The 12,143-nt window shown below is 37.7% G+C and overlaps 1 protein-coding gene across 6 annotated transcripts in view; it reads right to left on the minus strand.

The window, feature by feature from the left end:
* Positions 1-12,143, minus strand: part of ank1a (ankyrin 1, erythrocytic a) — a 295,220-nt gene that overhangs the window by 10,932 nt on the left and 272,145 nt on the right. Inside the window, exon 1 of one of the 6 annotated variants that reach the window (XM_039768577.1) lies at positions 9,467-9,791. The exons of 4 other annotated variants lie outside the window; for them this stretch is intronic. In XM_039768577.1, the coding sequence (XP_039624511.1) occupies positions 9,467-9,685 (219 nt within the window). In that variant the 5' untranslated portion in view covers positions 9,686-9,791. Of the gene's footprint in view, positions 1-9,466; positions 9,796-12,143 lie in introns of those variants that run through there. One more of the 6 variants, XM_039768578.1, reaches the window with a different exon arrangement.

Consider the following 12,143-nt stretch of genomic DNA (forward strand, 5'->3'; position numbering starts at 1 on the left):
CACCTTTTATTGGCTAACTAAAAAGATTACAATATGCAAGCTTAAAGAAGAAGGGGCCTGAGTTGCCCCAAAAGCTTGCATATTGTAATATTTTTAGTTAGCCAATAAAAGGTGTCATTTTGCTTGGCTCTTCTCTACATTCATAATGGCTAACACGGTACAACACCCTAGTACTACATATTGCCCTGGTTAATTGTCCTTTCCTAATTTCAACTCCATGTAAAGCAGTAGTTCTCAACCTTTTTGCCTCTGGACCCAAATTTTTTCTGTTTTTGGTAACTGATGATGACCCCGGCAGCATTTTCCCCTGTAACATTTAATAACAGCGTACATTGATGAAATACAAAATATTCTGTGTATGCAATTAATGACTCGGGGTTATGCCACTTGGAGTTTTGAGTTCATTGGTATGCGTGTGTACATCAAACACTCGGGGGCGGTCCCCCAGGATCGATAGATAGATAGATAGATAGATAGATAGATAGATAGATAGATAGATAGATAGATAGATAGATAGATAGATAGATAGATAGATAGATAGATTGATAAATACTTTATTTATCCCCAAGGGGAAATTCACATACTCCAGCAGCAGCATACTGATAAAAACAATATTAATTAAATAAAAATGCAGTGCAAGTAAAAAAATGCAGAGCGATGCAGAGTGTGAGGCGGGTATAACAGACAATAACTTTGTATAATGTTAACGTTTACCCTCCTGGGTTGAATTGAAGAGTTGCATAGTGTGGGGGAGGAACGATCTCCTCAGTCTGTCAGTGGAGCAGGACAGTGACAAAAGTCTGTCGCTGAAGCTGCTCCTCTGTCTGGAGATGATCCTGTTCAGTGGATGCAGTGGATTCTCCATTATTGACAGGAGCCTGCTCAGAGTCCGTCGCTCTGCCACAGATGTCAAACTGTCCAGCTACAATACAGCCTACAATAGAGCCTGCCTTCCTCACCAGTTTGTCCAGGTGTGAGGCATCCATCTTCTTTATGTTGCCTCCATAGCTCACCACCGCAAAGAAGAGGGCGCTCGCTACAACCATTACAATTACAATTACAATTGATGTAATGAACACAATAATAAAAGTATTTAATATATGAAGAACTAGGAGGAATTCCTCTTTGGTGTTTTGAGTGCGGACATATATTAGGGGGAGCTGGGTGTTTGGTGTGTGGGGTACTCATACACTAAACTTAAGCTGGTAATCCATTGGTTGAGAAACACTGATCTATAGAAAGTGTGATGATGTTTGTCCTGAGCTTTGATTCTCCTTATTTTGTCATCCATCCATCCATCTATTTGGTAAAGGACTTTGGGTGTTGAACCTATCCTAGCAATGGAAGTGACGCTGGATGTAGCACTTGTCTATTATCCATGACGCATATCTACTTTACAGTCATCAGCTATGGCAAATATGAATGCCTATGTGTCACCCTCATTTGTCCCATTTTCATTAATTTGATTGAAATGCTTAATGAAACTTGAATGCAAGACAGGATCTTCTAGAAGTATTACAGTATATTTAACAATTTCCATCCATTATCCAACCCGCTATTTCCTACCTACAGGGTCACGGGGGTCTGCTGGAGCTAATCCCAGCCAACACAAGGCGCTAGGCAGGAAAGGAACCCTGGGCAGGGTGCCAGCCCACCACAGGGCACACACACCCATACTAGGGACAATTTAGAATCGCCAATGCACCTAACCTACATGTCTTTGAACTGTGGGAGGAAACCGGAGCACCCGGAGGAAACCCATGCAGACACGGGGAGAACATGCAAACTCCACGGAGGGAGGGCCTAGGAAGTGAACTCTGGTCTCCTAACTGCGAGACAGCAGCGCTACCACTGTGCCACCTTATTTAACAATATTTTACCAAAAATACATGTATTTGGGATGTTGTGAGCATATGACTGGATAACTGATATGGATTATGCAACACAACTAAATGGAAATTTTTTCATTGACATTTTGATATTGTTTGCTATTTGTCCAGTGTTGGTCCCCTTATAAGCCTATTATGTCAGAACCGTAGCTGTCTACGCTCACCATAAAACATGACATTATAAATTTGTCTCGACCAGCGCTATAAACACAGACTAGAGTATTCCTTAAAATCTGTTTACCTGGGTATGTTGCCGCTGGCAGGCTCAAGGAGGATCCTGGCTTTGAACACCAGTGACCAGTGTGAGGCTGAGCTGGAGGTATAAATGCTTAGGCAATGAAACTGAAAGATGGCAGCGGCATTGGTGGACAGCTGAGGAAGGAGATGACCTCCAGTAAACCTCCCATGAGGAAGCAAGAAAAAAATACTGTGTTTCACATTATTTTAGGCTCCTGCCTAAGAGGTGATGAAACGTCATTCGAATCAGTAAAAAAAAAGTTCAAGCACCAAAAGGACAGTATTAAAAAATATCATCATCAACATCATGTATTCAACACTGAAAGCAGTAACACAAATGAATATTCATCCATTTTCTATTTTTGTTTAAGGGACAATTGGCTAAATCATATTGTATATAAGTAATCAACACAATTCATGATAGTGATTACAACTACTCCAAAACAGCAAGACGTGCAAGTTCACACACTTTGTGAATTGTGTCGCAAAAAATCAATCAATTGCTTACTTTTAAGGGTTTGGCCTTCAAGGCCCAAAGAAAGAACTGAAAAGTTGTGGCTGAACATGTCTGCCCAAGCAGCCTGGAAACAGGTTAGTGGCACCAGGCAGAAAGAAAATTGCACATAATCTAAAATTAGATATTTTTCTAGACAAGAAATTGCATTGAGCATATCATGAAAAATTCACAAGAAAATAATTACGATAACAAAACTAAGTTTACTCTAAACAGTTTAATAAAGCCTCAAATTCTTAATGTGAGTTTACTAACTATTAAATGTTGCACACCAGCTCCACCTTCTGGAGGATGGGGGCCATGCACAACCTCCCCTTAATGTAGAGACACCACTGCAGAAAAGTATGTGAGTGAGGCACCTCAGGTAGTCACCATGCACTGCTGTTAAATAAGAAACTACACTGACATTCAGAGGAGACTCAGAAGTGAGCACAAAGTCAAACAGAAAATGTGTGGATTCTATTTGTCAGGATATTTGACCACAAACACTTTAATGATTTACACTGTACTTGATAAACATTAGAGGCGTGTAATCTGGTGGGAGTCATGGGCTCTTATTTAATGCTTTAGCAGCCTGGATTGAACTTTGCTTTGTGTGCAAGTATAATGAAATACTATGAAGTTGGGTATGAAAGGGATTAAAAATAAAGTCCCTGTAGCCATCTACTTTGATGCTTTGATAGTTTAAGCTTTTACTCAGAGTGAAAAGATTGTCCCACATCCAATACAATATAAGACTATAGGGAGTTGGTTTGTGCTTAGGTTGCTTATAATAATTTATAAGTGTTATGTATCCCACTTAATTGTCTGCATTTGTGAATTGTGTCAGGTGATCTACTCAAAGAGATCAATAGTGATGGGTATATTCAAGCATGTGAAAAAATACAATGTATTATTTGTAGAAGAACTGAACAAAGTGAAGACAAAAAGGCTGTATGTCCTCATTCTAATCATTGCATCTCCTGCCATGCCTCTAAATAGTGTTTAGAAGGTGCAATTCTTCACTCTTTAAATCCAAACTACATTGTGAAACTTCTCTAAGCGCGCTACAAATATGGTGGGAGAGAGTTCAAAAAATGTATACAAGTGCAGGTGTTATTACTTAGACAAAAATGTACTTAAGTAAAACTATTTGATGTGGAAACAACTCGAGTAAAAGTAACAAAAGTAGGCTCAGAAAAATGACTCAAGTAAAAGTGCAATTTAGGCACTTTAGAAGACGATATTAACCTAAATTTGAAAATATCCTCAAATATCAATGATGGAAGCACTAGCAGGACATACATAGCCATACAACAGATTGTATTTATCAAAGGGCATATTAGTGACATATATAGGGTGGTCCAGATCTAATTATGCAATTTTCATTACGCTATAACTTATTAAGTTTATTACATAGAGAATCAGCCGAAAAATCCCGGACCATCGAGAAGTGCGCGAACTGACGACATGAAGAATCGTCTTTGCGCCAAACTGGAATCGTCCCTGCATAAATCAAAGTCATCCAGATGATCTGGATCTGCATAATTAGATCTGGACCACCCTGTATTATATATAAAGATAAAACTTTTCTTTCACGGGTCGATCTTCTTCTCTGTCCTCGCTACTGTCATGTGCTGTGTGTACCGAAAAAATGAGATTGCAAATCCAAGTAACAGAAATGCCATCTCATTGCAGGGTGCCTGGGTTGACACTTCATGGTAGGGCGAGAAGCTGAAAAATTCAGGAGAACCTCAAGGTAGAGTCACTGCTTCTCTGGATTAGCTTCTGTTTAGGCACGTCCCACTAGTTGGAGACTCTGCAGCAGAGCCAGAACTCGCTGTAGGGAGTATATGTCTTATCTGGTTTGGAAATACCTGGGAGTTCTACAAGAAGAGATGAAATCTGTAGCTCAGGAGAGGGAAGTCTGGGCTGACCTGCTTAGCCTGCTGCCACTGCAAACCTCACCAGGATTTCAGGGGGAAAAAAAACATGTGTTTTTGTGTGTTTGTGTGTGTATATATATATATATATATATATATATACATACACACACAAACACACAAACACACAAAAACACACACACACACAAACATACATACATACACTTGTGTAGAAGGAGAAACAATAAATTGTATTTTATTTTATATGGTGCTTCAATTCCATTGTACAAACACATTAAGTCTGTAAATGTCTATAAAATACCAAACCAGTTTGTAAAAAAATCTAAAGAAACCATAATAAATCCTTACTGATTTCAGATTTTGTACACTTCTAGCAAAATTCAAGTATATTGTACCCACATCACTTGAACAACATCTAAACTAATGAAAACAGACAACATATTTTTATTGCTCGAAGTACACAATAATAATTAAAATATGACTTTAATATGGTTCTTAGATTTTTGTTTTACAGGTTTGAGTAAATCCAAAGTTTTTGGGATATAGAGTTTACGCTGCATGATAAAGCTATTTTGTTTTTTATCCCTGAGACTGAACAGTCCTTCAAATCGGTAAAAGGGATATACTTTTCCCTTTTTGTAAAGAGCACTGCTGCCACCACTACATGGGACCAATCTGCCATGTCTTCCATTGTACAAGTATCCTCACGTGCAGCAGAAACAAAGTCACTGTAGTCTGTAATGAGGCAGAAACATCTTGAGTGTGTACTCAGTTATTGGTCAATAGAATGGACTGTCACATCATGATATACTTAGAGCCAGAAAGAAATACGTGGCCGTTGTGTTACTTTCTCAAACGCTTAGTGTGCCTAGATCATAAACTATGATCGCAAAAATATTTGCATTTTATTTTAATCTGCCACTGTGAACTCTAGATTTTTAAACCCTGACATTCCACTGTACTTTTTAGCAACTGCCTAGAAAAGTAGAATTGTTATTAAATAGTATACTGTACTTTTTATAAAGAGTAAAAATGACAATTCTCTACATAATCTTTTCAACTACAGTATCAAGATTAAATGTAACTCGTTAATTTACACCACTCCCTACAAGTCACTACATTTTGGAACAGCTGACTTAAGAAATAATATTAAAAAATAACACCTGTTAAAATGGTACAAAGTTAAGTGGTAAACTGGCTGTGGTTAAAAGCAAAATCTGAAAAATAATGGAATTTTTAGAGTTATACAAAAAGACCCTTTCATGGAATTAGTAATAAATTAAAAACGTATAGATTTTCTACAGCAGAGGCAGTTAATTGAGCCTTGAAAGTTGATGCAAAGAATTCCTGCAGGTGTCCTGTCTTTTGTTGATTACTTGTAAAGCTCCCATCTGTACTCACAGACTCTTTGCCTTTCTTTGCAATTTCATAAACGAAAGACCTGCATTTTTAAGGGTCCTAGTGGACATAATAGCAGCAGTGCAATACAGTGCAATACTGTCCAAATAAGCTTCAGAGGGTGTAGAATCACAATTTGTTCCGACACGACCTTTACATAGACTACTAAGTGTTTAGGCATATAAAGGGGATTTATTTACAGTTTAGTAAAATTGATCATTCGTCAAAAAAACAAAAAACAATGGACATTTTATTGAATGTATTCTGCTCCCCTGTGGATGCAGCATGATATTGTTGACTGCAGGCAACCATATAGTTACATTTATTTATTTAGCTGATGCTTGGATAAACTTGGCTTTGAATATCTAAATGAACTATAAAAAATCAAAATGATCATACATTTAACTTCCTAGTAAGGGATGTATTTAAAGTTGAATTTGTCCTGAAATTATATTTTAGCAGTAGAACGAGGCTAAGGAGAAACCTTTACACATATTCAAATAACAAAAAATAAAAAAATAAAATACAAAAATCCCAAGAACAAATATAAAAGAAATTAACTTAGTGTATTCACAATATATTTAAGTGGTGTAGTGCTGGCATAGACAGAAGAGAGTCTCCCAGCTTGCTAAGACACAGACAGGTAAGATGACAGCCATACCTAAACCTCCAAGTGAAAGCAGAGAGCTAGTGAGAGCTCCACAGAAAGATCTACAGGCCACTAAGCAGCAGCGGTAGTATTGTCACATGAAATTCATATATGCATGTCTGACCAACATTAAACAAGTCACCACCCACAGCACCAAGAGAAATAAGAATGCATTAAAACACATAACAACAGTTTATTTAATAGAAAACGCAAATCATCTGACCTAATGTATTCCTTTGCATTATCTGACAGTACTTTCTGCTGTTGCCTCACAGCTGTTATGCTGGAGCACGTAAGCAGCATAGGAAACAGGATCAACCAGGAGAAGAGTCATAGTTAAAAAACCAAAACTTAGTCGGAAAAGTCAACAATACTAATACCAAAACCAAAATATGAATCAAAGTTCAGGAAACAGAACTTAGATTATTAACCAGGAAATACTTTAAAAGATAATTTGCTGTACAAAGTTCTTGTTCTTATCCACAATCTCATATAAAGATCTGAGAGTAGCACTGACTTTTAAACCAGTCACATCAATGACATCATATGACATGTTTATCTGGTTTGTTTTATTGGAAAACAAAATGGCATTGAAAATGATGCAAAATAAATTTTAACATTTAAACTGCTGCAAAATTGGAATTCCCCATGAATCTAAAGCACAAATGGGTTTAAAATAAAATAAGCACAGAACAAAAACCTCACAAAAATAGAAACAAAATGAATTTATAGCGATAACTTTAAGGAAATAATGCATAATCCCTCACTTAGGAAAATGAGAGTATAATTCCTTTTAAAGAATGAGGTCAGGGTGGCAAAGCAAGAGTATATGGCCACTGAATGGAATGTGTTGGACCATGATTACTCTTTTAAGAGCTGTGCAGGATTCAGATAAAGTTTTTCTTTACACAAAGAACGACAGACACTTGGAATAAGCTACCAAGTAGTGTGGGAGACAGTAAGACGTTAGGGACTTTCAAAACTCGACTTGATGTTTTCTTGGAAGAAATAAGTGGATAGGACTGGCGAGCTTTGTTGGGCTGAATGGCCTGTTCTCATCTAGAGTGTTCTAATGTTATAATTAAAAAGCTGTATGCAGTCAGAACAAGATGCCTGTGATCAATACGGGATTCTGGGAGAGTTTTATAAGCCATCAAGCCAGAGACACCTTGACCCTAGAGTGGAATATAGAAGTAGGGTGAAGAATCACTAGCAAGAGGAACAGAGAGCAAGATCATGAAGATCTGAGGAGAAAACCGTCTCATAGTACTGGGGGAATAACCAAGCAGGTGAACAAACTAACCTGTTAATACTGAGAAGAATCTATAAAAACTAGGCAACGTTTGTTAGGGTTTTGTTTCTGTTTTCATTTCTTTTGGTATTTTTTATTATTCTCTTGTTTGTGTTTTGTTTTGTGAAATAAACACACAATTATGACTTCTTGATATTCTGGTGTGTATTACTTAATATATACATGCATTTTATACACAACATACTTCACAACATTTTCATTTAACAGGAGGCTACTGGAATTAAGTATTAAGCAGGAAAACATGTTGTGAAATAGTTTTGTATTATTTATTTTAACTAGGGGGCTTAGCCCCCTGCTCGCTTCGTTCGCCCATCCCCTATGGGCGCGCTACTCACATTGTGAAGAGGGGGGCTGAACACACACTAAGGAGATGCGGTCACTCCTCCAAAACACCCTCTTAAACGGTGATACAATGGGAAACAAATACATTTTTATTTTACCTCCTCTTTGTTCGATCAGCTGCTGGATTGCTGTTGCTGCTGCCGTGCTGTGTGATCTGCATGTCACTCAGCGCTTTGAACATTTAAAAGACTGAACAGCAGCTGTCCTTTTGTCTCACTACCTTGTCTCATGGGACGTTAAAGTGTCTCAGAGAAAATTATGTCTTGTCTCCTTCCAAGCCTTCTAATATGTTATTTATAATAGAGAGATACACTGTACATTTATTTTGTATAGGTAAATTACTGAGGTTTTCTTAAGATGCATATTGTATAGTCTATCCTGTTTGTGACAATCAGAGCAGTGGCTATAGAGAAGGACACTATGCAGTAAAGGAACAAATAAAAATGCAGCTGATTATTCTGTTAAAATTAAGAGTTCAAAAGGTTACCTACAACAGTTGACTACTAACACTACATTATAGGTTCATTCATTAATTTTCTGGCGTAACTTCTTTCAGTTCAGGGCAAGGCAGGACCTAACAATTCACACATTTAACTGTCAATCATAACGGGGCAGTATAGAGTCACCAGTTAACATGCACACCATTTGGAAAACACCCTCAAAAAATAAAAAAAACTTCATAAAAACCTACACAGCCACAGTTGAATGTACAAAACGTACATGGACATAATGCACTACCCACTGCACCATTTCCATATCACACACAAATAAAAATGTTCACACTTGCTTTTTGCCTCTCAGTTTTCATTGCTTATATTCTGTCTTTTGGACAACCATGAAACAGACTGACATACCAACCAACATGCCCTATATAGGGGAAACATTAGAGGATATACCACAGAAACTCTATTCACATTTCCTATGCAGAACGTACAATCACCTGTTAGATTTACACAAGCAAGTCTCTAATTTTCAAAACATATAAACAAATCTAACAAGTCTATACAAAGACATTTTGATGTCAAATATTAGTACATCAAGCAGCTTGGGAGATTATCACAGCATGAGTACAGGGGATTGAATCTGAACAAATGAGCACTGAGTTGCAGGCTTTGCTCTACACAAAGATCTATTTCTGGCTCTGTTATTTTTAAATACACAGCATAAAGTTTTTTTTTTCTGTTCCCTTATGACTGTCTTTCTTCAACTCATCTCTTACTCTCACAGTGCACAGGCAGATACCTTGAGGATGACCCTACGGCGCACGACTCGTGTGGTCACAGCCTCCTCATCGTCGGCGACCTCCTCCCCCTCTCCCAATTCCTGGTCGAGCTCCCGGTGGATATACTTGAGAACAAATTGGATGGAGCTAGTTACAATGTGCAGTACATTTTGACAGCTGATCACAAAGAAACCCAGAAGGACCAGGCTGATGAGGAGCTCCGTGAGCAGCGTCCACATGCTCCCGGATGCAAAGATGGCCAGCCACACGTAATCTCTCTCCCCCTCAAGGGTGTCCTGGTGCCGCTTCAGCTCAGCTGAAGTGAAACCTAAGCTCCCCCATGACAACCAAACTTGCAGCCACAGTGTTTCTGTCACCCAGACCCTGACAGGCTCCTAGACATATGACTACCAGCTTCAAATTCCTCCAGCAAGTATTTCTGAACACATGCGTTACAGCAGCACTGCTGCAGATTCTGTGCTTACCAAAACAATCAGGATATCTTCTGACTTTGTTTTAAGTGGCATATGATAATTTTTTAAAATAAATTGAGCAAAGTCATCATGGCGTTGTTCTACTGTAAAGGTAATCAACATTTAAGCATCATTTAAATTTACATTTACTGGGGGATTCACAGATTTCCCCTGAGTAAAGCACATGTCAGAATGTTCTGCCTTTTTACTTACTTGTAAGACTCCAATGCAGAGAGCTTTAGTATTGACCTCTCAGCACTGCAGTATACTGACAGATGCTGGTGGGCATAAAGAAGGTTAATAAATAGTTTGAGTTTCACATACAGCAATGCATATGCACCAGTCTGTTGACGTATAACAGAAGGAGACTGGATAATGCCCATCTAACCAGCTGTACCATGACCTAACCTACTGAAAGAAGATTGACCAGTGATCCTTAAAAATTGCAGTATCATGAAATCTGCTTGGCAGAATATAACATAAGGTGACTGCCCAAAATACTACCATTATTATATAGAATATGACCCATTGAGGTAACAGATGGCTGTCCTTAATGTGAAATAAAATAGTGCAAAGGCTCCTTCAATTGAAGGTCAGCTGGTAACACCTTTTTTCCAAAGATAACATTTCTTACCACTATATGACAACACTTACTAGACGGCTCTAACACAGCAGGAAACAACTAAAAAATTTTACTTAAAATGTGGATTCATTATAGGAAAGCCAATAGCTTAAGTAAAGAATGAATGTCTTTGCACTGAAAACATCTGAAGTGATTATGCAATGAAGACATTAGCCTGCTCCTCCTCTCTTCAGTGTGGCTATTTAGTGACACCTAACATCTTTTGATTTGTTCAGTTAATTTTGTAGCCAGATATGTTTTCAAAATAACTGGACTTAATACGTCCATACCCTCCTCTTTGATGTTCCTCACATCCCTTGGAGATATCTTGTAATGATTTTCACTCATAATCTATTCACATTGTCTTCATAGCTGTGTATATCCCTTTGTTGTCCATTCTTCATTAACCATTTGGAAATTCCTTCTGACAATCTCTTCTCAAAACCTAGCCACATGTTCCTCTTGGTTACCTCTCATAGACCTTCACATCATGTTCTTGTCCGTCCTCCATATCCCAATTACATATTTTTCTTGTTTGTCCTTCTAAACGTATTTACATATTCCTTTTACTTTACTAGACCAACTTCTCATTCATTACTCATAATCCATTTGTCATGATTAAGGCTGAAATTTGAGGTCTTATAGCCTTTTCCTTTTATGGAAGCCATTTTTGTATACCATTTTCACGGTCATGTCCTGAGTTTCTAGGAGAATGGTTCTCGGGGTCGTAACCTTGAATTAATCAGCAGACAGGATAAAGGGTCAGCCTTTTGCACTGAGCCTTATTTGATCTGCGGATAAAACCTTTTTGAATTCTCTTTGTGATTATTTTCATGTCTTTCCTGATTTTGAGACTTATTGCCTGATTATTGACTGTCATCTGGGTTTTGGTCACTTTGTTTTATTTTTTATTTTCATTTGGTTTGCCTTTTGCACACATTTTCTGGCTTAACTCAAGAAACTAGTTATTTGTTTTCCTGTCAAGTCAGGACACCATTCCTATCTTCCATATGACTTACAACCAGTTCAAGTATTGTTTTTAATACCTTTCTAAATAATATGATTTGTTTTGGGAAGTATCTACTGTAGATTACTCCCTAAACCAGCTGAGCAAGTGCCCTTTTCTTATGTCTTTCCCACTTTAACTTGGTGGTTACCCAAGTTCCACTAATTTAAGATTATTTTTAATCAATCTGGATTATGCAGTCCAGGAAATGCTTTTATGTTTTAGTCTCCCTACTTCTTCTTCTTTTTACTTTCACACGGTCCTCAGTAGGACTACAAATTAAAATGTCATTTCCTTCATCATATTCTTTTCCTGTCTTCCTCTGTCTTTAAATATGAGTACTGTCTCTTCTGCTTATTCTTCCATTAGTCCATCCACTTTTCCAATTACAGGTTTATGGGAGCTACAGGCTGATCCTGGCCACAGCAAGAAGTAAACCTGAGAGAGAATGTCATTGTATCCACTTCATCTCTGATCACCACTTTTTTCATGGAGTGTAATGCATTTTTTTTATTTTCTATGTTTTTTTCTACCTTGCTTTCTGTTTTATTAACTCTTTAACACCCTAAGTTATTCAATTGAGGGGTGTGGATGGT

The sequence above is a fragment of the Polypterus senegalus genome, chromosome 11, assembly GCF_016835505.1.
Source record: "Polypterus senegalus isolate Bchr_013 chromosome 11, ASM1683550v1, whole genome shotgun sequence".
Lineage (NCBI taxonomy): Eukaryota > Metazoa > Chordata > Cladistia > Polypteriformes > Polypteridae > Polypterus > Polypterus senegalus.